Source organism: Suricata suricatta, chromosome 3 (genome assembly GCF_006229205.1).
Source record: "Suricata suricatta isolate VVHF042 chromosome 3, meerkat_22Aug2017_6uvM2_HiC, whole genome shotgun sequence".
In the NCBI taxonomy this organism is placed as follows: Eukaryota; Metazoa; Chordata; class Mammalia; order Carnivora; family Herpestidae; genus Suricata; species Suricata suricatta.
The window spans coordinates 45,025,637-45,051,629 of NC_043702.1; the positions used below are offsets into that span (position 1 = coordinate 45,025,637).

Genomic DNA, 25,993 nt, shown 5'->3' on the forward strand with positions numbered 1-25,993 from the left:
TTATTGAGAATAATCAAACCTACATTCTGTAAGGAAAACTAGGTAGCATTTTTATATGTAGCTCTATTAAATATTTTTTAATTGATTTAGGTTAAGGACTTATAGAGTTGCTTCCTTATGAAGTGCTAGTGGGCATTTAAGTTTGAAAGGTTTTATTCTAAACAGTTGGGACTTACTATTTGCATAACACTCATGTATAAAACAATGAAAAACATTTTCACATCTTTAATGTCTTCCCTTCTGATGGAAATTTTTCTTATTATCTCTTCTTATAACAGTTTACTCATTAAAAGTGTACTAAGAGCGGCCACTTTAATGTTCTGTTGAATAGATGTGTTATGTATTAGAGGAAGCAGATAAACATAAGTCCTTATAGAGAATAATATAAACAAAAGGATGTCTACAAGGCCGATAGGTCTTTAGTTAGGTTCATTTTTTAACTTCAGTAAAGAAGTTCCCACAGTTCATGAAATTGACTTCACATGGCTTTTCTGATGATTTTATTGCAAAGAAGAAATAGGATGATAATTGTAATCAAAGCATATATTTCAAGAGCAAACTATTTCAAAAGGCATTTGGGCTGTTGGAATTGAATAGAAGCTTTCATTTTTAAGAAAGTTATATATTCACAGCTATGATACTTCTTCTTCTCAACTTCTTTCCAACATTTATGTAGAGTCTTTTATATAAAGCTACATTCCATTTCCTTTCAAACAGAAACTATATAGGAAATGCATTCAGTCAATCCATCATTTAGTAGCAAAGGGAAGAGAAATGAATTTAGCATAAAATAAGGATCAAAACCAATTTCCATCAGGAATATCTATATAATTTTCCAAATGTCATTTTTGTAGTAAATCTTTGAATATTTATATAAAAGGCACACTCTAAAGCCATTTTCATCTGTTGTTTACTTATCCTTTTGAAGATATTACATATACAGATATTTTAAATTATTTAAAAATTTTTTTTATGTTTATTTATTCTTGAGACAGAAACAGAGCATGAATAGGGGAGGGGCAGAGAGAGAGAGACAGAGAATCCAAAGCAGGCTTCAGACTCTGAGCTGTCAGCACAGAGCCTGACGCAGGGCTCGAACCCACAAACCATGAGATCATGATCTGAGCCGAAGTCAGACACTTACCCAACTGAGCCATCCAGTAGAGTGTGGGGAAGACAATTCAAAGCTATCCATGTCTTGGACAGATCTGGATTAGGTGACAGGGATGTGGCTAATATACTGGTAACCTAGGAGCAGAGAGTCCCACACCAGTCTGCCCACCCATCAGACACCTGGAAATATCCAGGTTACCAAACTGGAGATGTATTTTAACATTCTCATTTCCACTCACTGACTCAGTATGATGAAAATCACCTTAGTGTCTCGTGTTTGATTAAAACCTAGGTCACTACATATGGCCTATGAGTCCTGACCTCTATCCCTAGAGAAGAAAGAAGTCATTTCACATCGAAGTCATCCAGCCAGAGGGCGATCCAAAAACAAAAAAGTGCGGTGTTGACCTTTCTAAACTTTTTCACAGGCTCATCCCATTTGTTGTTCCCTGCTGAACACTTTCTTCCCTTTGGGTAGTTAAGCCCAGGAGACAATACCTCTGAACTTTTCCCCCAGAATGTAGCACAATACTTGGCACATGTTAATCACCCAATAAAAACTGTTGCTGCTGCTGCTGATTTATATTCCCTGTTTCCCTTTTTCTTTTAACTTTCTCTCTTCTTTTATACTCTTACTAATTATATTCTCATTCTATTATTAAGATACTGATATAAAACTAAATGTTATACAGGCAATCTTAAAAAAGTGGGTCTGGATTTATACCTGTTTGATCATAATACATTCATACGCATTATTAAAACTTCAAAGATAAGGCATGAAAAAAAATATTGATGAACTCTAGAATAAAGAGTAATGCAACAAATTTCCTAAATGTCAATTTCCTAGTGTTCCTAATTTAATTTTTAGTTAAAAAAATAAAGCAATATTATCCACTAATTAACATCAATGCTTTTGTTTTTAAAAAATATACATAAATTATTTTATTGTACTTTTAAATACAGTATCTTTATTTCAGATAATGGATTCGTCTTGTCCTTTCTGTTTCTTTTTGATTGACAGGTTCAAGCAATTCTGAAAAGAAATTGGAATCAATATAAAATCCAATTTGGAAACAGCTTCTCCCATTCAGAGGCTCTTCGCAGTGCGTCTTACACAGTGTCAACAATTAGCGATGGGACAGGGTACAGTCATGACTGTCCCAGTGAACACTTAAATGGAAAAAGCATCCACGATATTGAAAATGTTGTCTTAAAACCAGAAAAGTTATATGATTGATAATAGAGGGAGTACTGCTTAACTATTTGTCTCACTTCTATCTCAAGGACTTGGCTCCATGATTTTACAACCAGAAGAAGTCAGTATTAAATGAATTTCTTGAATACCACAAAGAAAACCCTCACATCAAGTCAGTAGTGTATTGTTAAATGTTTAACAACTCGCCCTGTGGGAGGAAAATACCCTTGATTTGTAATGTTTTTCGGTTTCTATGGTGTATTCCCACCACAGATGATTTCAGTCTATCAGTCTGACATCACTGAATGTGAAACTGGGAAAAAATGAGTACAGTCAACTCTTGTAGGCTGGAATGTGCCAGCTCTAGTACACCACTGCATGAAATCACACGTGAATAAGACTAAAGTTTATGTACACATCGGGTGTGATTCTACTCTTGTTGGCTAAAGAGACCTAGTCAAGGCCTATAGACTTGGAGGGAATTAACTTTCATTTTTTTTTGTTTTTAAAATCTTTGTCCCATATTCATTGGTGCGGTTGGTTTGTTTTAGCCAAGTAGGTATTCTAGCTCTTCTTGTATTTACCCTTTCAAATGATAATTATTTCTGTTGTCTTACCCACTTCTCCCCAAGAAAAGCAGAAGCAGAACAGAATTGGCTACTCCTTGGCTGATCCATCACAGTTATATCCAATGTCATATCTGTTTTTGAGATTTGATGAATAGTGTGTAGGACATGCAATCTTACTTGGGCATCATCAGGGAAACATCTTGGTTGATATTACAAAGCACTCTTGTCAGCTACTTTCCTATCTTACTACACAAGTGGGAGGGAATCAGTTTCTCTGTATCTGTAAATAGCCAACTTTGCCCCTTCCATTTCTACTGTGTAGACAAACTGGCAATTATATTACAGGAAGGAAATCAGTGAAGGATTTCTTATTTTCTTGGAAGTTTGTAAAAAAAATTATTGTGAAAAATAAGCTTGTAAATACTCTGTTATTCTATTTTATAGTCTCAAATCAAATGTATACAACCTAGGTAAGTTAAAAAAAAAAACAAATACATAATGTAACAATGTATGCATGTTAATATCTGATACTGTGTCTGGGCTGATTTTATAATAAAATAGAGTCTGGAATTCTATATTTGGTAAATATTTTAAGGACAACCAGATGCCAGCATCAGAAGTTTGTTTGAGAACCAAGAGAACAGAAATATCTATGATAAGATATAAAATATTTATTGAAAAAATCAAGCCATTGTTTTATTATATTAGCTTAGTTGATGCTTTCATACCTTAATAATAGGTATGTTTGACATATTTCTCCTTTTATTTTGACGATGAACTTGCATTCTAATTCAGAAACTTTAAAGGATTCCTATAGTAGTAAGTGCCTTTCTGCCATTCTTATGGTTTCCACACCATTAAAAATATTACTTTTCTGACTCTTACTGCATAAACATATATGGCTTTGGAAATGTTCCAGACTATTTAAAAAAAACTAAAGGAACAGAATATATACATATATATTCTTTATTAGGATGCCTTGTTAGAGCTACTATGATAATATAATACAGTCAGTGAAAGTCAGTGAAAGACTTGAACATATTAGGGACAGTGAATTGTCAGAACATTTAGAGAGTAATTAAATTAAGAGGGAAGAAAGCCTTGCTAATGAATTAAAGTGACATTTAAATGGGATTCAGTTGTTCCCCTAATGTTATTTTCCACTGAAATTTCTGAAAAATAAAAATGCCTTCAATTAGTAAAATTCAGTTTGAAGAGGACAAGTTACTAAGTGGATGTGTTTTTCTAGTGTGTCAATTTGCTTAAAATGGATCAAACTGATGACTGAGTAACAGATTCTTTCTTAACTGTCTTTAGATTCTGAGTTCAGAAGTCATTTGTAATTGTCCAGGAAAATTATCTAAATTAGTAAGAATTAACAAATTAAATGGCCTGGTCAATATATTTATAACTTATCTGTATATATGCAAAGATTTCATTGGTTGTTTCTAAATTTCTGGATTGTAGAGCAAGCTGTCATAGGAAGGAATTCAGCTGTTCTGGACTTGCCACTGTCTAAATAATACAAAAATTCCTTTAAATAAACTTGCTTTTTAGCTACTTATTATCCAAAGATTCAAATACTTTGCTTCATACTGTTCACGTATTTCCACATTCTTCCAGACAAACTGTTAAGTCCCAACCATAAATGACAGTAGAAAATTCTGTCAAATTCTCCATGAACATTATAGTAAAATTTTACTGTCATTTTTCAGTGTTTTTTAAATTGTACTTTCATCATATTAAGTTTAGATCAGATTCCCCTTAAGGCTCACAATCATCTAGTGCACAGATTTTAGGTGAAGGCATCCCATAATTACTCAGTGTTAGTTTCATAGCCATATTTTCTCATGAGTAATATTTTTAAGTATAATACTTCTCTAAAGCGGACATGCTATGATATCCTTTATATCTTACTGTTGAAGAAAAGATAAAATCAATACTTTTTAAAAGCAAATATTTTGGATAGCTAAGCACTAATTTGGGGAATTTTTAACTTTTACAATATAGATCAGCTATTCTTCTGTAAGTGCTTGTGAAAGTTATATTTTAATTAAAAAATTCTAATTTGTCCTTTTTAACTTTGTAAAGTTATTTTCCAGTGCATTCATTCATAAAATATCCATTCTGGAATTTGGTGTTTGCTCAAATGTAATGCAGTGTACATAGAATTAGTGGTAGGTGTAGTGCTGTATTTATTACTTAATAATTTTTTTACATGTGTACTTCATTTTCTTTTGGTTTTAACCTGCTAACAGAAACCACTACTTCTTTTATCTGTAAGTCATAAACAAGATATTTTGATCAATTAAAATAAGCCATGTTACGTTTACTTCATGTTTATCTCTATTTTTTGATTGTATGAAAATATTAAAGTTTGAGTTAAAGTTGAATTTCACTCATGTGTACTGAAGTTTTGAATAATTTACACACATAACTGTTTACAGCAGTCAGTGGAATACTACTAAAATCAATGGCTATATCTCTTTTGCCCTCTTTAAAAATCTACAATAAACAAGTAAAACATCCCATAAACCCATTTTTAAAATATTATGAATTTGAAAAAATTATGATCTTGTTTTTCAAACCAGAAAACTGTAAATAAATAACAGTCTAATATTCAAATTTACCTTTCTAGGCTGAAAGAAGGGAAAGGATGCCCAGAAAGAGGAGAATTTATAGGAATTTCTCTCCTTTTTCCATTATGTTCCATGTGTAGTTTTGTATTGAACAGAGGCAAGAAAAAGAAGCAAAATAACTGTTTAACAATAATTTTTAAAAGGAGGCATAATCATGACTCACAAATATAAAATGAAAACATGTCCAAGATTTTGTTTAGTTCTTTCATTATTGAGTGAGCAAGATGTTACAACAATTCATGGAAGAATTCAAATATCACACATATAGAAGAATATAAGATATGCTGAAATGAATTTATAAATAGATTCTCTATTCTTATGGCAATAATGTTACATTCTATTGAATAACTAGTATGTATTTCTATAATCAATAATAAAGTGCATCATTATCAGTTTTCTGCAACTAACAAATCTGTAAAATAGCTCAAAATAATGAAAGGTAGAGATAACCTAGAAGGACATTCTAGAAAGCACTAGAAAAGACACTTCAATGCTTCTAATATATCTTGCCTATATAATGAGAAATCAGTATGTTGCACATGCAATAAATACAATAAGTATTTGTATGTATGTATGTCCATATATACATATGTATAAAGAGAGATGGGGGTGCATGAGTGACTCAGTCAGTTAAGCTTCTGATTCTTGATTTCAGCTCAGGTCATGATCTCATGGTTTGTGGGATTGAGACTTGAGTCCGACTCTGTGCTGACAGTGTAGAACTCGCTTGGGATTCTATCTCCTTCTTTGTTCCTCCCCTGCTCATGTGCATAAGCTCTTTCTCTCCCTCTCTCTCCCTCTCAAAATAAATAAATAAACTTAAAAGGAGAGATATGACAGCTCCAGACACACCTTGAATGCTATTCTAAGCAGAAACATAACAACACACAAAGTAAATGTACACAGACTAATATTTCCCATATATACATAACAACCAGGCAGAAGCCCCAGTAGAGTAAAAAAGAGCAAATTTGTAACAGCATCAAGAGAAGATAAAATATATAGGAACAACTTAAATAAGAAATGAGTGAAATACATCTCAAAACTAAGAACAATCACAACAGAAGATATCAATCAGTTTATGGAACAATACATGATGTTCTTGAAGAGGAAGATCACCAGAAAGATGTCAATCTGCCCCTAAAAATACAATGTAAGTATTTCTGATGCAAATACAAACAATGGTAGTTAATTAGATTAAGACCAAACATGATAATTCTAAATTTCATAAATAGTCTTGAAAGCTCTAAACAAGGGGGAGAAGGGTTGAAGGTATATAAGCCCTAACATATTTTGTAACCTAACAGTTAAAACAGTGGTAATATCACATGATAAAAAGACAAAGAAAATGGGGGAAAAGAAGTGTGTAGGCTACTCTTTTGGATATTTTGCTGTAGACAGAGCAAAAAATGATAATCCAAACGGAGTGACAGGACATTATTATCCCGAGAATCATTAATTCTTCCTTTATTACTTTCTCCTCCTTAAAAACATGTCATCACTGGAATACCAGATCTAAGAAAGGAATGGGCTTATTAACAAGTTACATAACTGGTATGGTTGCTGCCATGTCTTTAAAAAGACAAATGTGTTGAAATTATCACCATGTAAGGGTAAGCATGGATATCTGTAGAAAAAAGCCATCCTCAATTTTTGGCTGAGAAAGGTGTGGAGATGCCAGTTTCCTCTTTCACGCTAAAAGTATAAGCCTGGAATTTCACTGATAATAGATTTGGGGATACTGAACCATACCTCTGGAAAATCTAGGAGTACTAAAACCTCAAGGAACACTTCTTAGCCTACATTTACAGCAAAGTTCAATGGATATGCTGTTGTTTCTAACTTCCATCTGTATTCTTTTTTATTTTTTCTCAGATCTCAACTAGAAGGCTTTTTTCTGGCTTCCTGCAAGCCCAAATATTTTTATCATGTAATTTTATTTTATGAAGCTTCTTAAACATTTTTTTATATTTCACTTTGTCCTTAGAAAGTATTTTTAACTTTTCTTTGATCTCTTTTTTTAATTAAAAAAATTTTTTTAAAGTAGGCTTCATACCTAGCATGGGGCTTGAACTCATGACCCCAAGATCAAGAGTTTCATGTTTTAACAACTGAGCCAGCCAGGCACCCCTCCCTTGACTGCTTTATCTTAGCTCAGCCTATACATTATATTCTATCCCATTACTGTCCACAATTTTCTAAAACACATTTATAGATCTAATCCCCAGTCTTTTATTGTTTACTTCATGTCTTAGTCTGCTCAGCCTCCATAACAAAAATACAACAGACCGAGTGGCTTAATCAACAGAAATTTAGTTCTCACAGTTCTACAGGCTGAAAAGTCCAAGATCACAGTTCCAGTAAGGTACCAAGATCAAAGTTTCATTCTGAAGCCTCTTCTCTAGGCTTGTACACAGCTGCCATCTTGGAGTGCACTCATGTGACTTCTCTGGGCGAGTGGAGAGAAAATGAGCGAGGAATCTACATTTTCTTCTCATAGGAATGGTAATCATATTAGATCATATTAGATTAGATAATTTAGAATTATCATGTCTCAACCTAATTAACTACCATTGTTTGTATTTGTACTGTTTGTATGACCTCATTTAACCTTAATTACTTCCATGGAGGCCCCTGCTTTAAACATTTGCAGTTAGAACTTCAATATTAATTTGGGGGTGGGGGACACAAACATTCAACTCATAAAACTCCGTTATTTTATCTCAAGGTCTGTGTACTCATAATAAAGGTAACAAAGTACAAAAACAAAACTAAAATTTGTACTCCTCACTTAAATCAGATAATGCTTCCTTTTCTGAAATAGAGGAGTTCTGTAAAAGTTATCTTATTGCCTAAGTCTATTTCCAGGCAGTCAGTTATGGGTGGCTGTCTTCTTGATCCACTTTCTTCATAGGACATCATCCAGTTTCCTCACAAACTTCTTCCTCCTTAATGTTCATTTAGGTCACATTAGCCTTTTATTTCTTTATGCTCATGTCACAAAAAAAGCCAGAGTCATTTTTCTCCTTTTGATTTCGCATCCAGGAAGCTTGCCCAGCTGTGTCTGTCTCTGACTTTTAGTGTTACTTAATCCTACAAAGTTTCTATAAGAATGTTCTTCAGCTCCAATAATATACAAGGAACTCTTTTTTTTTTTAATTGTCATTATTTATTTTGAGAGAGAGAGAGATAAAGAGTGAGCAGGGGAGGACAGAGAGAGAGGGAGACAGGGATTCCCAAGCAGGCTCCTTCCTCACTGTCAGCACAGAGCCGGGTGTGGGGCCTGAACTCAGGAACTGTGAGATCATGACCTGAGCCAAAATCAAAAGTCAGATGCTTAACTGACTGAGCCACCTGGGCGCCCCACAAAGAGCACTTTTTACAGAATACCTGTCTGATCCAGGTCTACACACCCAGGACAATTTTCCAGACTGCAGTTTACATTCCAGCATGTGCTCCATAAATTTCAGCTAACCATATGTTCCAGTTTTCTCAGGAATCTAGGTTTGTTACTTGTTGTCCTGGTATTTATTTCAGTTTAGCATTTGCAGGACTGGCCTTAGATTCATGAGAAAGGGGCTGTGTTCTTGTGCTGGCACTTTAGAGACCCTAACTCTGGTCTTATTCTAATTTGACCTCTTTCCATGTGATTAGGAGTTACCTGAGTCAAGAAAACATGTCTACCTGGAACTTAACCTTCCCTTTCTAACCATGTCTTGTATACCTTGGGACCCTAGAGCTTCCGGCCCAAATGGCTTATGCTCATACTCAGGAACTACACAAGTCTTTTGGCTCCATATCCCTTTCTGATGATGGACCATACCTCCTCTATGCCCACCTCTAATCTCAAGGAGTGGCCAAGGATCATTGTTTACACTGAGAAGTGCATTGACTCAGATATCAGGCTGAAGGGTGCACTTACATCTGAATGAGACACCCCACCAGTAAAAGGAGGGGCTGGAGATGGACAGAAGGAGACTTCTGAGGCCTGGGGCCATCTCACCCAATACCAGCATGTCCTCACACAAAACTCCAAGGATTCTGAGAATTCTAACATCTAATTTGAAACTAATTTTCTTGGGTGTTTTGAATACTTTTTTGTAAAGATAGAAAGATAAAGCTAATTAATAGCTTTGTGGTTTCCTTTATATACTTGAAATATGTCAAATGCATGAGCTTCAATTTGTATGCTTGCCTCAGGCTCCACAGATATTAGGGAAGAGTCTGAGAAATTTCTCAAGATAAGTATCTCTTGGTTTGGATAATGAATTATGTTCCCCAATTCACTTATACTCTAAACCTTCCCTCACCCCAATTGAAAAGTACTTATTAAATGGTTAAGAATTTTTTTCCATTTTCAATCAGTCACAATTCAACAATTCTTGCCAATAACCATGAAACCAACTAGTTTTACTAGTGCTATTCTAACACCTCTATTGATCAAATATTATACCTCATGGTCCTGTCAAGCATCGGCCATTCCTGAAAGTAACTAACAATCTTTATCTTTTATTTGCTAAGTGTAATTGCAATAGGATTCCTTTAGAAGTCATAAGCTTTGGGGCACATGGATGGGTCAGTTGGTTGAGCATCTGACTTTTGGCTCGGGTCATGATCTCATGTTTCTTGGGATCAAGTCTTGCATCAGGCTCTACATTGACAGTGCAAAGCCTGCTTAGGATACTCTCTCTCTCTCTCTGCTGTACTCTCTCTCTCTCTCTAAGACAAATAAAAAACACTAAAAAAAGAGAAGTTATAATCTTTTTCCACTGATACATTTTTAAAACCAGCTTCACTGTTGTCTTAAAGAGCATTTAAGTTATTTATTTCTGGCATTAACCTAATAATAAATATCTACAGTGTTCCCATACATGGCCTTAAGCATCAGAGTTGTTGGGCAGTTGTTCTTTTTCTGAGGACAGTGGTTCTCATTACGAAGCCCGTCACTGAAAGCATCCTCATACTCCCTCCTATACAGAAGCTCCATCAGTTTTTCTCCTCTCTGCTTTTATTCAACTCTCCAAATGTAGAGATTATGTATGATAAATAGAAACTAACAGAAAACATCGGTTTCCCTCCTCTTTCTACTGTTCCACAGTAGACAGATCTGCAGTCTTCCATCTTTCTTAAATTTTCTATCTGCAGCTGCCTGCAGACATTTTTCTACCCATCGCAAAAGCTTAAGGAGAAAACTCAGCACTGTCTATAACTAAAATACTTTGGTTGATTCTTCTGCCACTGATCTTTTGCAGACACTTCTACCCCATGAATACACTCCTGGGTTCTTCCTACACTGTAGTCTCTGTTCTGTGCCTTCTCACTGATGGCCTCTGGCTTCCCGAATTGCTGTCATATTTGCAAATGTTTATTTTCTTCTGCTTTCTTTTCTTCTATTCTACCTGCCAGGTGTGTTACCTCTTTTTTCCTGTTTTACACTGGTTCTTCTATATTGAGAGCTTGGCATGTGGTAGGCACTCAATACTCATTCCTTTTCCTTCATCTAGTAAAAACTATATTTGAATCAGTAGGGTCAATGTAATCCTCATATAATGAAACAGAGCACTTGAAAATCTATGTTAATATTTCTGTTTCCATATTATAAAGACTAGAAATCAGCGTCAATAGTTGATACTAGAAATAGTTTCAAACTATTCAGACCAATAAGAAACAACAAAGAAGAAAATATTTTATAAGAAATCCCATAAGAAGACCTTTTATTGTCCTTTAATAATCAGGGTGTGGGGGATGAATTTGTCAAATAAAAGGAGCTGAAAGGCAAAGACAAGGCTTTGAAATAATAGCTTCTGAAATAAGGAATTGGCACAAATTCCTATTGCACAATGTCCCACGTACAAAATAACGGCGTGTTCCTTTCTTGACAGGCTATTGTCTCTTCTGTCTCATGATGAAAGTAGATTTATCCTTTTCTACTCTGATTACTTCCTGTTTGAGTAGTCTGTCATAGTGGCTAAAATAGAAAGAATCCCTTTTTGTTCTTTTTATTTAGTGGATACCACCACTCAGCGATCTCAAATGGTAGACAGGCCTGGTCTCATTGGCTCTCTGCCTCTCTGCAGACAAGCCGAATGCAGAACAGAAATGTGGAACTAAGTGGAAGTTAAGGCCCTGAATTGTGGTCCATGACCTTGACTTGTTTATGTGATCTTTGAATATCCATTTCCTCAAAGGGGCTAGCAGTGACAACATGAAGAGCTGAAAATTCACTGTTTCTAAGAAGTTCTAAGGAATCGTGGGAGGTGTAAATTAATACATAAAGAGACAGGTAAAGACTGGCAGAGTATGTGGAAAGAAATTTAAAATTATAATGAATACAAAGATTTTGTGTGATTAAGCAGGAAAACATGTAGCACTGTTGGTAATTTCCAGTAAACTATTAGATCAGCTATGCTTTCACTGTGACAGGTGTTAGACCACGAGGTGCCCTGAGGGAGAACAATTTATTCTATGGCTTCCAGAACACATTTGATTCACATCCTGTCTCCTATGTTGTTTTACAATGCATCATATTTATCATATGACAAAATAAGATTTTTTTGATACACTGCAAATCACCCATCTTATAATGCTTCTTTTCTCCTAGGGGATGAAGGATAGAATTCAGAGGAACCATGAACTTAGATGCACAGAATACTCATACTTATATTTTCATTAACTGCTGGCTGAAATTCAATATATCCTTCCTTTATGAATATAAGAATAAACCACAATAGTATTAGCAATGTCTATAATTTTGTCACCAATATAAATCATAAATATAGGTATCATCATATCAAATCATGATTGTTGCAGAAATCTGAAAATAACCTTTTTGATCACCAATATTTTAAAACTGTGATTGTTATTAGACTTCCTCATTAGTTAAATGTGTTAGTAAAGAAGTGCATGTAAAATTGTATCACACTTTTTTAATATTTGGATAAAAGAATTTTAATATAACCAATTTCCTTAGTAAACTATGTATCTTGTTTTGGATATTTAACAATTATATTCTGACAAAAGCTCCATAGGCAAAAAAATGAAAGACACACAAAGTAGTGAAAAGCCATAGTTTAGAAGAATAGTGGTTCTCAAAGTTGAGTGTGCATCAGAATTCCCTGTAGAGTTTGTTAAAACACTGATTACAGAGGCCCATCTCCAGAGTCTGACTCAGCCAGTCTGGGGGAATCTGAGAACTTGCATTTAGAACAGGTTCCCAGGTGATGATGATGCAACTGGTCCAGGACCACCCTTTGTAAGTGACTGCAAGAGCATTGCTTGGGAGAAAAATATGGGAGGCTCTTAAAATCAACGCCTAGAACCTTTTTTAAAAATCATGTGGATGTTGGCAGGTAATCATTCAGAAGAACTTGAAATTGATACCTATTAAAAAGAAGTGCTCAAATGGTTTTTTGGTAACAGCATAGCAAATCCACAGTATGAAGATTTATGTCTTGAACAGTTGGTCTCTACTCATAATGGTAACAATATAAATCAATAAGAAACATCAACACCAATATCAAAGATGAACACATTTTTACCTTAAGGAAAGAAATTTGCAAGTAGTCAGGATGCTGTATTCAAGAAACCAAACCAGACTAAATGTGTCTACTTTTGATATTTTCAAGTGAACAGGGTCTCTAAGTATGCCACCCATGTGATGTCTTACTTCCCCCAAGTGAAGAATGATTCACTGTAACAGTAAAGAAGTCTTTCTATTTCTTTTATACCTCCTCAGGTCACATTTCAGAAACCTGTCCAAGATAAAATATTTTCAAGTACAACTGTATCACTATTGATACGAACTGATAAATAGTGAAGGGATCTTTCCATCTACAATAGAGTTAACTTCTGAAGGTTGGTTTTGCATTTATAATTCAGTTAGTTTTGCTCCGAATTAGAATAGTTGCCTGTGGAGCATTTAATTTCCTCTTGAGTATGTCTATTTCTTCTCAGGCAAAAGTATTAAAAAATTGTGTGGTGATAAACCTCTTGTTGTATAGCCTCTCCTCCTTGTGACTGTGGATTTTTAATTAACATTAGCTCCCAGGTTATATTTGTGTTAATGGATTAGATTATACATTTAACGACTTTTCATAGCAGAAGGAATAAATAGATGCACAGACAAGAGTTGAAAGGAAAAATGATAATGTGTCTGTGAATCAATGCACATGGTATTCTCTACAGGCTATATTCTAGAAACTGATGTCCAGCTCCGAATTCTAACATCCTCCCACCCTCCTGAACCCAGTCAGTGTACATAAGTTCTTTGCTTAACCAACCATTCAATTCAAGCTTAGCTTACACATTAAAAGAAGAGGTAGTATTTGAGCATAGAAGGAGCCAAAGTGATAAAAAGTATGGGGGACCAGCATTAAAGTTTGTTAGATAAAAAGAAAGGTGGACACTCAAGCAATATCCCCAGGATGGTGGGCAGCTGCCAGAGCTTACAGTGGAGCTAAATACGGGGGATAATCAGCAATCAAACAAGCGCGGTAAATTTAAAGAGGTCCCGACAAATCTGGCTGCAGGCACTTAGAATTTGAGAATCCTAAATAAAAAGGCACTTAGATTTCTCAGAGGATAAGGCCTGGATCATTCCACCGTTAAACACTATTTTTTTTCTATTGACAAAAGAAATGGCAGGGAGAGTGATTAAAATACAGATGTGAAACCATAAAAGAAAACTATTTCTTAGTTTCTTTTTTTTAATCAAAATGAATGAAAGCTTTCATTAGTATCCAAGGTCTCTATGACATTCTAAGATGTGATCTGGTCCAGAGAAGCAGCAGCTAAGGAAGTGTTAGTAGAACCATTATCATCTCCAATCTTTTCAAATGTACAAGGAAGAGTGAATACGTATTAAGTAGTAGATGATAACAGCCAATCACATTATTAATTTGATACTGTTCTCTATCATGTGAAAAATAAAAAAACAAAATGGTGACATATCTCTGAAACTTACATTGCTGACTGCTTTTTTAATTTCATGTTTCCCATTTTCTTGTCCATGACATCAGTGTTTTAGACTCATTGCTTTATGTTAAACAAAGAGAGAGAGAACTCAATGTGTCTATCAGGAAGGGAGAAAATTTCAGTTTTGGTGAAAATATTTTGAACTGATAAATGCATAAAATTTTAATAAATCTAATAAAACTTATTGATACCCTTATAGGATTTTATATTATAGTAGCCCTATGTGAACTTGTAAACTGAGGCTCCTAAGTAACTGATACTACGAAGTTTCAGAAAATCAATTTTTTTGCTTTTCTGAATGCCTGGTAATAATTTATGGGTAATTTTAAAAAAGTCGAATGAGAAGATGGAGGAAACGGTGAGGACAAGTTTTGAAGGAGAAGCAGGGTGGTCACATAAGGCCTAGCTGCACAGTATCCTGCGTTAGAAAGGCCCACGTGCAAATGCTGGCTCTGCCATTTTCTACCTCAGCCAAGTTGCTCCAATTCCTATTTGTTTCTTTGGCTGCTCTGCAAGAGGGCAAAAATAATAATGTTCAGGATATTGTATGAATTAAAGTAGTGAAGATATTTATAGTGTCTAGTGGGATACTAAGAAATGGGAGACATTTCAGCTAACCTAGTTTTAGGATTAGGTTTGTTAAACAGCTACTATGTATTACAAGTTTTGCTTGATACTTTGTTATATTAATTATTGCTGTTTATCAAAATTCCATCTGCCAAACTCTTCTTGGCTATTTCTTATGTGTTCGTTTCCTTTTCATTCCTAACTCTGCAAGGTAGGTATTGGAATTCTTGGTTTGCCCACTATGGAACTGGAAATAAATTAAGACATTTGTCTTAAGACCCATGTGGCTATAAGTAGGAAAATTAAGGATTATATCTGCGTCCACACTTTGATGCTCTTAACAACTGGATGTGTCATTCGTTTGAAAGAATAATAGTTAAAAATGTGGGGAAGATTTGTGTTTCTAAATGATAAATTAAGAAGTTTACCTATACAATTTTCATTTTATGCAGTACTTTTAGATGATGATGTATGTCTGTGGATAATGAGCATTTGGTGGAGATGATTGGGGTAATTTTCTATTGAGTTTTCACTTCGAGTAACCAATATTTGGTCAAAACCACATTAATCATTTTGATTGAAATTCCCATTTGGTTCATGTCTTTGATTCATGAAACAAAGGTTATGAAGCAGTTGGTGGTAGATGCCATATAAGGAAATACTTCCTTGACAGAATTCCCATTGCTAGGGAGAAGATTGCAATGTAAAGCCTAAGAGTAATGATGATGGTCTACTCTTTTTGTTTCCCATGTTTATTTATTTTTGAGAGAGACAAAGTGTGAGTGGGGGAGGGGCAGAAAAACAGGGAGACACAGAATCCAAAGCAGGTTCCAGGCTCTGAGCTGTCAGGACAGGGCCCAACGCGGGGCTCAAACTCACGGACTGTGAGACCATGACCCAGCCAAAGTCAGACACTTAACCAACTGTGCCACCCAGGCATCCCTACAATGATCTACTCTTAGTGGAATATTTTTTTGGCAAAATTATTGATATGGTAAAAATTTCCTTATTTCACTGAAATATACATTGTGATATACATTATTTGTGTCCTAGCCCAAACACATAGAAGACCTTTGAAAAATGCTTATCAAAGAAATAAATTAATTAAAATCTTTTTACTGCTCTTATCAGGGGCATCAATATCGTCTTACTCCTCAGTCTTTTCAGAATTTGCTACACTCCCCTCTTCATCTTTTAAGACATCCTTGATTTTTTTCTTTCCCTGCCTACTTTTATGATCATTTTTCTTCTCTGTCACTTTTACTAACTATCCTATTCTAACCATATCCTAAATGCAAGTAATTTACTGGTTGCCCTTGATTACTTCCTCCAATCATACTCATTTTCTCTGGGTGATCCCAATCAATCGTATGGCTTCAACTGTCACATTTATATTGAAGAAACGGAAGGAGGGAAACGAAGGAGGGAAGTTGAAAAAGAAAGGAGGGAGGGAAAAAACGGGAGAGAGGAATGGATAGAGGGAAGGATGGATGGAAACTGGCTCCAGAAATATCAATATAACTCACAATTATCCCATATCAGTATTTCTCAACTAGAAGTACTTACTCAACCTGTTAATCCTGATCTTTCCCAGTACAGTAAAATCTTGCTTTGCAAGCCTAATTTCTTCTAGAAAAATGCTTGTAATCCAAAGTACTTGTATATCAAAGTGTATTTCCCCATAAGAAATAATGGAAACTCAGATAATTCGTTGTACAACCCAAAAGTATTCATATAAAAATTGTTATAATACTATAATACTGTATAATACAAAATAATAAAGAAAATATAAAATAGACAGAAAAAGAAACACATTAACCTGCACTTCCTTTTGAAACCTCTTGTGGCTGGTGTGAGGGAGACCGAGAGAGGAGGGCTATTGTATGGGATTACTTCATCCCTAATGGAATCACTGCTATCTATTGACTCAATGGGATCTTTTTCTTTTCACGCAGCTTTAACAAGGAAGTTACCCAATGACACTTCCTTTTGCCTCCTTTTGAGGCTTTCATGGAAATCCTTGTATTATTATGACCTTGTATTGTTTTTAAACAGATTCATCACTCACATGGTGCTTTTTGACAAAATTTTGCACTGTTTCCCACATTTTACACATCTCCCTAATCTTATTTGAAATGAGGGATTTCTCTGCCTTTTTCTCCTCCTCCTCTACAGACAAGATGCAGATGCAAACTTCTTATGAAATCTTAAAATTTTGGCCAATCACATACCTCATTTGTACTTCCTGATGATTTTTTTCTTAATTTCCACCATAATCATCTTCTTACCGCCTTTCTTTTCAACTTTATTCTGCATGGGGGTCATTGTATACACTTACATGGATGTTGACTATAGTGCAATATCAATAAATGCTTGTCATGTACTATATTTAATGTAACTGGCAATAAGGCAGCAGAGGAAATGGTCTATATCTGAACTGTCGGTGCAGAGCCTGATCTCACAAACAAGGAGATCATGGCCTGAGCCAAAATCAAGAGTTGGACTTAACCGACTGAGCCAACCAGGCACCTCTTGCTTAAGCTCAAAATTTAAGAATCCTTGAACATACCCCCTTTTCCTGACTACATATGTTCAATCAATCTCCATTACCTATTAATTTGGTTTCACCAGTGTCTCAGGAATATCATTCTGTTTTTCTCTTCCATTGCCTTAGTTTAGTTTCTTAAAATATTTTAGTTAGAGAATTATTTCTTCTTCCTATAGAGCTTTCTTCTGCTACTCTCTCCTCACTCTGGGCAATTATCCACATGCTGCTCCCAACAGTTAATACTCTTTACCCAGAACATGTTAGACCATTTCATTTTTCTACCTAAGACATTGCCTTACCTAAGACCTTACCACATTACCTGTGGTATAAAGCTCAAAATCTTTCCTACAGACATTAGGTCTCTTGTAACTTAAGTGCAAGTTATTTCTCTACCCATCTCTGCCTCCCTTCTCCACAATTTTGAGCCAAGCACACAAACCTTCTCCTCGTTCTTTGAACACACAACATGCTTTCAGAACACTGTGCCCTAAATACCCTACCACACCTCCTCCTCTTGGCAAATCCCCAATCATAATTCATGGCCAGTTGAAATGTATCTCATCCATGGCCTTTCCTCACTCCCTCAGGCAAGTAGTTCTGTTTTCTTCTCCCATGGGACTCATGTTCACATAGTGATTATATCAGTGCTTACAACTATCATAGTAATTGGTTTTGGTATCTGCCTTCTTCACTATATTGTTTTATTCATCTGTTGCCTCCATCCCTAATATAATAAATGTACCATAATTTAAATTTATGCATGCATATTTACATGCCAAAGTTTCACTGAAGTATCCTTCTAAATTTAATCCATATCTCTTTTTAGCTTAATGTTACAGTTGTCAGCATAATAATGATTTACACTAGTTCAAATTTTGATAAACCCTAATGTGATTTTAATTATTTAAAAGAAATAGTTTATTTAAACATCTTATGTTTTAAAATGATGATCACTAATGTAATCTGCCTGCCACCTTATAGGCATGTGTAGATTCATCAATATGAATTCCATCTCTTACCCTAGATCTGCCTCTTAGTCTTAGTGCTGCAGGCCTTCATGACTGATCATTAGTTATGGTTTCTCTTCCTCTTTCTAAGTCTACAAATTACAGTCTATCCACATATAATTTTTTAAAATATGATTTGGCTTGAAGAATGTGAGCATGCTAAATTGTGTTATAGAGAATAAATATCCCCCAAAAAAGAATCCATTGGGTTTCCTGAGAGAATAAAATCTATGGCTGAGTGACTAAAATTCATGTAAGAAATTGTGGGTATTTCAATGACCTGTTTGACTTCCTTGCAAGGGTAAAAATATATTCATAAACACTAAAATTTACTAAGAACTATTGTAATCAAACTCAATCAAAGGCAGTTGCAATATTGTGCCTAATTTGTTATGGTCTTTTAAATTCACTCATTCATCCAACACGTATTTATTAAAATCCTATCGTGTGCAAGAAATGCAGTTGGTAAATAATCACAGATGGCTCACCAGCCTCATAGCACTTACAGTCTTTCATTATTAGGTCTCTAATGGTCAAGAGGTTTGCAAAGCATTGTTATTAAAATGCATCATAAAAAATTCCTATAATAAATTATAGATGAAAAGAAATCATTATGCTATGTATGATGAAAGAAAGAAGTCAGAGAATTTAGTAGCTAAAACAGCTATGAAATAAGGGGGATGTGAAAGTTTTAAAGAGTATACAGGAGAGAGTGGGAAAATATTATTTATGCAATACGCCACCACCAGGTTGTCTAAATTGAAGAGAGCACCAATTTCCCAAATTCAGTAAACCATATCAGAAATGTGGAAAAGGAAAAGGACTTTCTTTATCTTAGTCTTTGTCCCAAAATAATAAGTGTTTCACAGTAGTATGAACATACATGTAAAGCACAGCCCAGAACTGTACTACAGAAGCCCTTAAACCAAAGTGTAGGGTTCATGTCTGTGCCAGTGAACATGATCACCATGCCCATTCATCCTAAGTTGATATTAGTTTGCCTACTAATATGCATTTAGGTATACAGATGAGGAAGAGGAGTGAGATGGAAAAACAAATGTTCTTAATGTGGGCATCATGAATGAGCTTTAGGACATGAAATTATTTGCAGCATTTTTTAATGGAGAAAGAGTCAATAATATTCATCAGATCCCCCAAGGGACCTATAATTAGCCAAAAGTTTAAGAACCCAAAAAGCAGGAGAGAGAGGAGAGAGAAAATGAGAACAGAAATGAAATAATCCCAAGGCAGTAATTAAGAGTACTTTGGAGGTCCCCAATTAAAAGAAAAAAGTTGGAAGAATTCTGAAATAAAGCAGGATATGTTAAAAACTTAATTACTTCCCAAAAATGTTGCTATTTTGTTTAGTATTTGGAACACAGATAAAGGGATAATGGAAACAGAGAAATTTCCCCCATTATTTTGATGTTTCAGTGTTTGCTACAAATGATTTTTGGGAAAATAATTTTAAATCTACAGCTATCAAAATCACCTTAATCAAGACGGGCCTTTGGTTTATTCATATCAGTTTTACATTGAATTCTGTTCTTAAGATGCCTGAAACTGAAACTTTATTATCATTTTATTTACTACTGAAGAAAATTTATTGTATGTAGATGATTAAGATGTTTCAGAAACAAAAGCAAAGACATTAAAAACCAAATAAACCCATTTCACCCAGAATTTTCTTTTCCAAATGATTAAAACAGTGTTAGTCAAGTTAAATGTAGTGAATGTCTACATATATGGATTTTGAAAGAATAGTGTTTGACTACAGCATATGTGCCATCCTTTTCAGAGTTTTGAGAGTTTACTTAATAAGTGAATTACAGCTCTTCTTTACTGAAGTCACTTCCTGATAAACAGCCAACATGAAGAAATAAATATAAGGCGGTTTGTGAATTCCAGGCTGCTTGGCTAGTCATAATCGGTGTGTTGTTATCTTGGCTTGAGACAATAATCATAATTTCTTTCCTCTAAATAGCTGAATTCAATCCAACTCAGAATCTCATAAGTTTATTCATCTATTATAGCGAAAATTACAATTAGCAAAGAAGACAAATGCCACTGGAATAACTTTTTTAAAAGACCTTTCCTTTCCTCCTTCCCTCTTCTTGTTTCATCAAATTGGAATCACTCCCAATTTTAAAGGACTCACAGACTGAATTGTACTTTCCCAGCCACTGTTTGTCCAGTAATTTAAACAAATACATATGTAGTCAGAAAACATCTCTCCTTTTGTATATGTGGCTTTTTATGTGTATTAAAATAGTTACTTTTTGCTTATTTCTATGATTACCATATCTTTATAAATATATCTATGTATTAGAGGTGTAGATTGCTTTGGGTAGTATAGACATTTTAACAATGTTTATTCTTCCAATACATGAGCGTGGAATGCTTTTCCATTTCTTTGAGTCCTCTTGAATTTCCTTCATATGCGTTCTATAGTTTTCAGAGTAATGTATATTTATAGTGGATGATAATTTCTAAGACATGTTTAGGTGATGGTATAATGATTATGTCTCATATGAGATCAAGAATTTTTTATTTGTTCAAGAATTTACTAGATTTCAACAAATAAAAATTGTTGATCTTTATATTGCTCATTTAAAAATATTATTAATTCAATAATATAAATTAAAATCATATTTCATCATTTGTTACCATTCAAAATGGTCAATAACCCTTGGGATTCTTAAAATTATTCAATTTATTAACAGAAATTGGAAAAAAAGGCAATGATGTGCTGAAGTAAAGAGAAAGAGAAAAGTCATACAGATCAGGATGAATTTGAGGACCTTGACGCCCTCAGCAATGAGGAAGTTCAAGAATAAGAGAATCTGCAAGTTGGGTAGAGGATTTTTATCAAGGACAAAAGAGCATTGATTTGAAAGAAAACTCCATGATGTAACTAAAACTTTCATTAGGGATTATCCTATTGAGTAGATAAAAGAGGACAAAAGAAATTAAATTTTTTCTCAGAGGGATACAGAATATTTTGCAAGATTTTGATTATGAAGAGAGAGAGGAGAGGAGATGGGGAAGACTGAGAATCGGGCCCAAGGGCCTGGAAAGATGATGGTTGAAGTCATTCGAGAGAAGGAGTAGTGAGAGAACATTTAAAGGAAAACAGATGGTCTAAGGTCAAATATGAGAATAGCCATAGTACAGAGGTTATTAATAAAAATTGTAAAATTATAACATGTGTATAGTACAGTTTGTGTCACCAATATTTTAATGTGCATGTTACCTCATTTGACTTGATAGACAAGAGGAATGGCCATGGAAAATCAAGAAGAAAAGATAAGGTCACCCCAACAATAAATTATAATTTGGACTATTAGGAAAGATTAGAAAACAGCTAATGTCGTTTATTTAATGCTACCGTATGTGCTTGGCATGATACTACACTTTCCAAAGTCTGTTTCACAATACATTTTCAGGCAGTCATTATGACTCCATTTTGCAGAAGAGGGAACTGAGGTTCACAGAGTTCTTGCAACTTGCCCAAGATCACATAATTAGGAAACAATAGAACTAGCATTCATCCCAGATGTGACTGGCTAGAAACATGTAATATATTAAGAAATACTGGATCAATGAAAGCTGAAAGACCTATCTGAAATAGTGACAAAAACATCAAATCTCCTGGCTACTCATTTGCCATTCAACACTTTGCTGTTAGATTAAAAAGTAAATGAATCAGAAATAATCCATGGGTAGTTATAAAAAAATTTTTACACATGTATGATGTTAGAATTTAACTAGACTTATTGTGGTGATCATTTTGCAGTATACACAAATACTGAATCTTTATGTTATACACCTAAAAGAAATATAGTGTTATATGTTAATCATACCTCAATTTAAAAAATAATCTGTAAATCCTATGAATGAAGGGAAAGATAAAGTTAGGTGAATACATTTACTGAGTATATTCTAGCAGGTACTTTACATTACCTTCACAGTTTCCATGATTTTACAATTTCATTCCCTCACTTGTTCTTATATTACCTAGGGGCTCAACAACAGAAGTAGGATACACAGTCTACATCCTTCCCCCGGATGGAGGGAAGTGAGGCTAAGAGCAGCTAACATTAACTGTGTGTAGTACGTCGATATGCCAGGACTATTCTAAGCACTTTACATATATTAACACAGGCAGTCTTCACAATGACATTATGAAGGGAGTACATCATGATCTTTTTTATTCAATGAGTGAAAGAAGTAGGGTAATTAAGTAATTTTCAGAAGTTTTCACTGTACTGACTTTGTACGAGTTAACGAAGGACATTTAGTGTCCCTACCATGGTTCCTGAAATCTGCAGAGGTCTGGAGTAGAACAAAATGTTCACCATTAAAAACAAACAAACAGAAAATAAAAACAGGGTAAGAAGCTGCATTTTTTACTGCAATCCAGTCCCTACCAACAAAATGAAACAAAACAAATACATAGCACAGAACAACTTACAAGTTTATGCTTATTATTTTATAAATGTTAAATACATGGGAGAACAGAGATTTCACATATATAAAAACAAAGAGCAGTTAAATTAAGAACACAGATAATTCCTGTGGATATTTGCCTACCTAGCATTGAACTGCCAAGACGGTAGGAATGTCTAATTTTAAACAATCAAAGAGTGAACATACCTAAAAATTTGACAAATGGTAGAGAAGACGACAATACTCTTTTATTCCCTGATAGAATATGAAGAATTTAGTTCTTGAAAATACAAATATCAGTGAAATGAATACTAGCTATAAATAACCATATAAAGCCATTACAGGATCTTTTTTTTTTTTTAATTTTGAAAGCAAAGAGATGTGATCTTATGCTTAACTCTACAGTTCTTTATCAACTGATGCTTCTTCCTTGTGTTGCAATAATGATATAAAAATTCTAATAATTTAACTTAGGCATAAATAAAAACATTAAAAAGTGATACAATCCTTATAAAAACTGTTTCTGCTAAATATAGACTGACAGAATTGAAATATGCTAGTTGACATTGGATTTTTATTGGACCCTACACTTAGGGTCCAAATATTGAACAAAGAAATATTACACATGTTACCCCATTCAGTTCGGTAAGCTAGACATTCTGAAGTTCCTTTGACACCATTAATTGTATATATTCCATATGGGAGTTAGCTCACTTTTAGCAGTTACTAAACTGAATCAAATTATTTCCCCCCCCCCACTCTTTGCACACAACCACTAAACTAAGCAAATTCCATGATAGCATCCTTCTTCCCAACTGTCAGAATTTAAGGAAAAATGTTTTCTTATGGTTAATAATATGGTTGTCAAGGTAATACTAAAAAAAAATCAGTCAAGAAGGCTAAAAATAGTATTATGCTTTGTGTGAGGGTGGGGGTTGAATCTTTAAAGATTCATTGTGTCAGTATCAGGTTTTTGAAAGTAATGCCAAGAAGATCTCTCATACTCTCTGCTAAGCTCCTGAAAAAAGTGAAATTACCTTCCTAATTTAATTTGTAAATTTATTTATAATTTTAAATATATAGTGTATTACTCTCAAGATTCTATTTGAAAAGCCATAATTAAATAAATGAATAATTAAAGCATGTCCTTCAGGTGTGTTTCATTGTAGTTAATCATTTTATTAAACATCATTTTATTAAATATCTTTCCTGATATAACCAATTTATTGACTGACTCTCCATGAATTAGAACAAATGTCATTTCCTTAGAGCAGCCTTCCCAAACTTTCTCTATAACATATCTTATCATCCCTCTTCTCCATTTAATCTTCATTTACTAGCCTGTTTGGTTTATTTTCTTAAATTATTTTCATCTTTTCATTTATTTGCTTACATATTAGTGGTTTGTTTGCTTCCATTAAAATGTAGGCTCAATATGGTCAGGGATATTTTCTGCCTTGCTGATTGCCATCTTCCCAGTGCCTGGAGATAGATACTCAATAAACATTGCTTAAACAAATGAAAAAAATAATGGAAATATTAATGATTAGTGATGATAATATGGAATATTTATTTGTTTACTGATGTGGCCACAATTATCTACCTGTTATTTTCAGTTTTTCTAGCTATTGGAGGCAACTTAAAATGGTGTGTCAGTCAAATAACATGTGGATAAGCATATGAAAGATAAATATGACAGATTGAGTTATTCCAATGGTAAAGTTAAACTACTTATTTATCTAGTTATTTAATGGTTCAACAAACATTTATGGAGTACTTCACATCAGTCAACTTGCTAGGTGCTGAGGATACAGTATGGATAAAATAAATAGAAATATATAAAGTGTGTACCATCACAAAGCTTGCGATATGTTTGTGGAGAGGTTAAATATAACTCAAAAATAACTAAAATTATATATTTTTTATAAAAGAAGAAATATGACACATCTCACCTAGCCTAGGAAAAGAAGATGGAATGGTGAGGCCTGCCAGGGGAAGGCACATTTAGAGGGAGCTCCAAGGCAGCCAGACAAGCAGGTTAGGAGATTATTCCAAGAGGAATGATGTAGATTTGGAAATTCGGTTAAATATTACATCTACTAACTACATACCTGTGTTAAAGGAGCTAAAACCATTTATCAGTAGTATCTTCCAACTATCCTATAAAGGTAAAAAATTTAGAAGTATGACTTAAAACCCTTTTGACCTAATTATATTATGATGATTTTATAGCCAAAGACTCATTTAATGGTATCATTTTAGAACATCTAGCATAATTTTACAAGCAGGAGTTTTCTACTCTTTTCAGAAATGTATCTATTTTTCCTTTTCATGAAGGGACAATATTGACACCTGAAATTCCCACAAAATTATAGGCATTCAGAGATCCTCATTAGGACTGAGCAGTTTATAAAATACAAACTCATTAAAACAGAGAGTAGAACGGTTGAATGGTCATTACCAGGATCTCTGGGGTAGAGGAATTGAGGAGATGTTTGAGGATACAAATTGGCAGCCAGTAGATAAAGTGAGTCCTGGAGATGTAATGTACAGCACAGTGATTCCAGATAACAATACTGCATTATAAACTTAAAGCTGGTAAGAGACTATATCTTAATTTTCCCCATAAAAAAGAAATGATAATTATGTAAAGTGATCGCATGTTAGCTAATACTACAGTTGGAATCCTATTGTAATATAGAACTGTAGTGAATCAACACAGGCACATTTTAAACTTAGACAATGTTATGTGCTAATTATATCCTAATAGTTGATTTTTTAAAGATGGATCCGTTTGTCAAGAATAATCAGTTGGACAGCAATGGTTTAACACATAGACACTGCCTACTTTGCATAAGTACATTAATGCAAATTGCCAAAAAGGACAATGGCCTGACCTGGTGATTTAAATAGGTTATTTCTTTCCCTTTGAA

The 25,993-nt window shown here is 34.2% G+C and overlaps 1 protein-coding gene across 1 annotated transcript in view; it reads left to right on the plus strand.

The window, feature by feature from the left end:
- Window positions 1-5,275, plus strand: part of CALCRL (calcitonin receptor like receptor) — a 97,999-nt gene extending 92,724 nt beyond the window's left edge. Inside the window, exon 16 of the mRNA XM_029934277.1 lies at window positions 2,135-5,275. Within this exon, the coding sequence (XP_029790137.1) occupies window positions 2,135-2,350 (216 nt within the window). The 3' untranslated portion in view covers window positions 2,351-5,275. The remainder of the gene's footprint in view (window positions 1-2,134) is intronic.
- The last annotated feature ends 20,718 nt before the right edge of the window (window positions 5,276-25,993 follow it).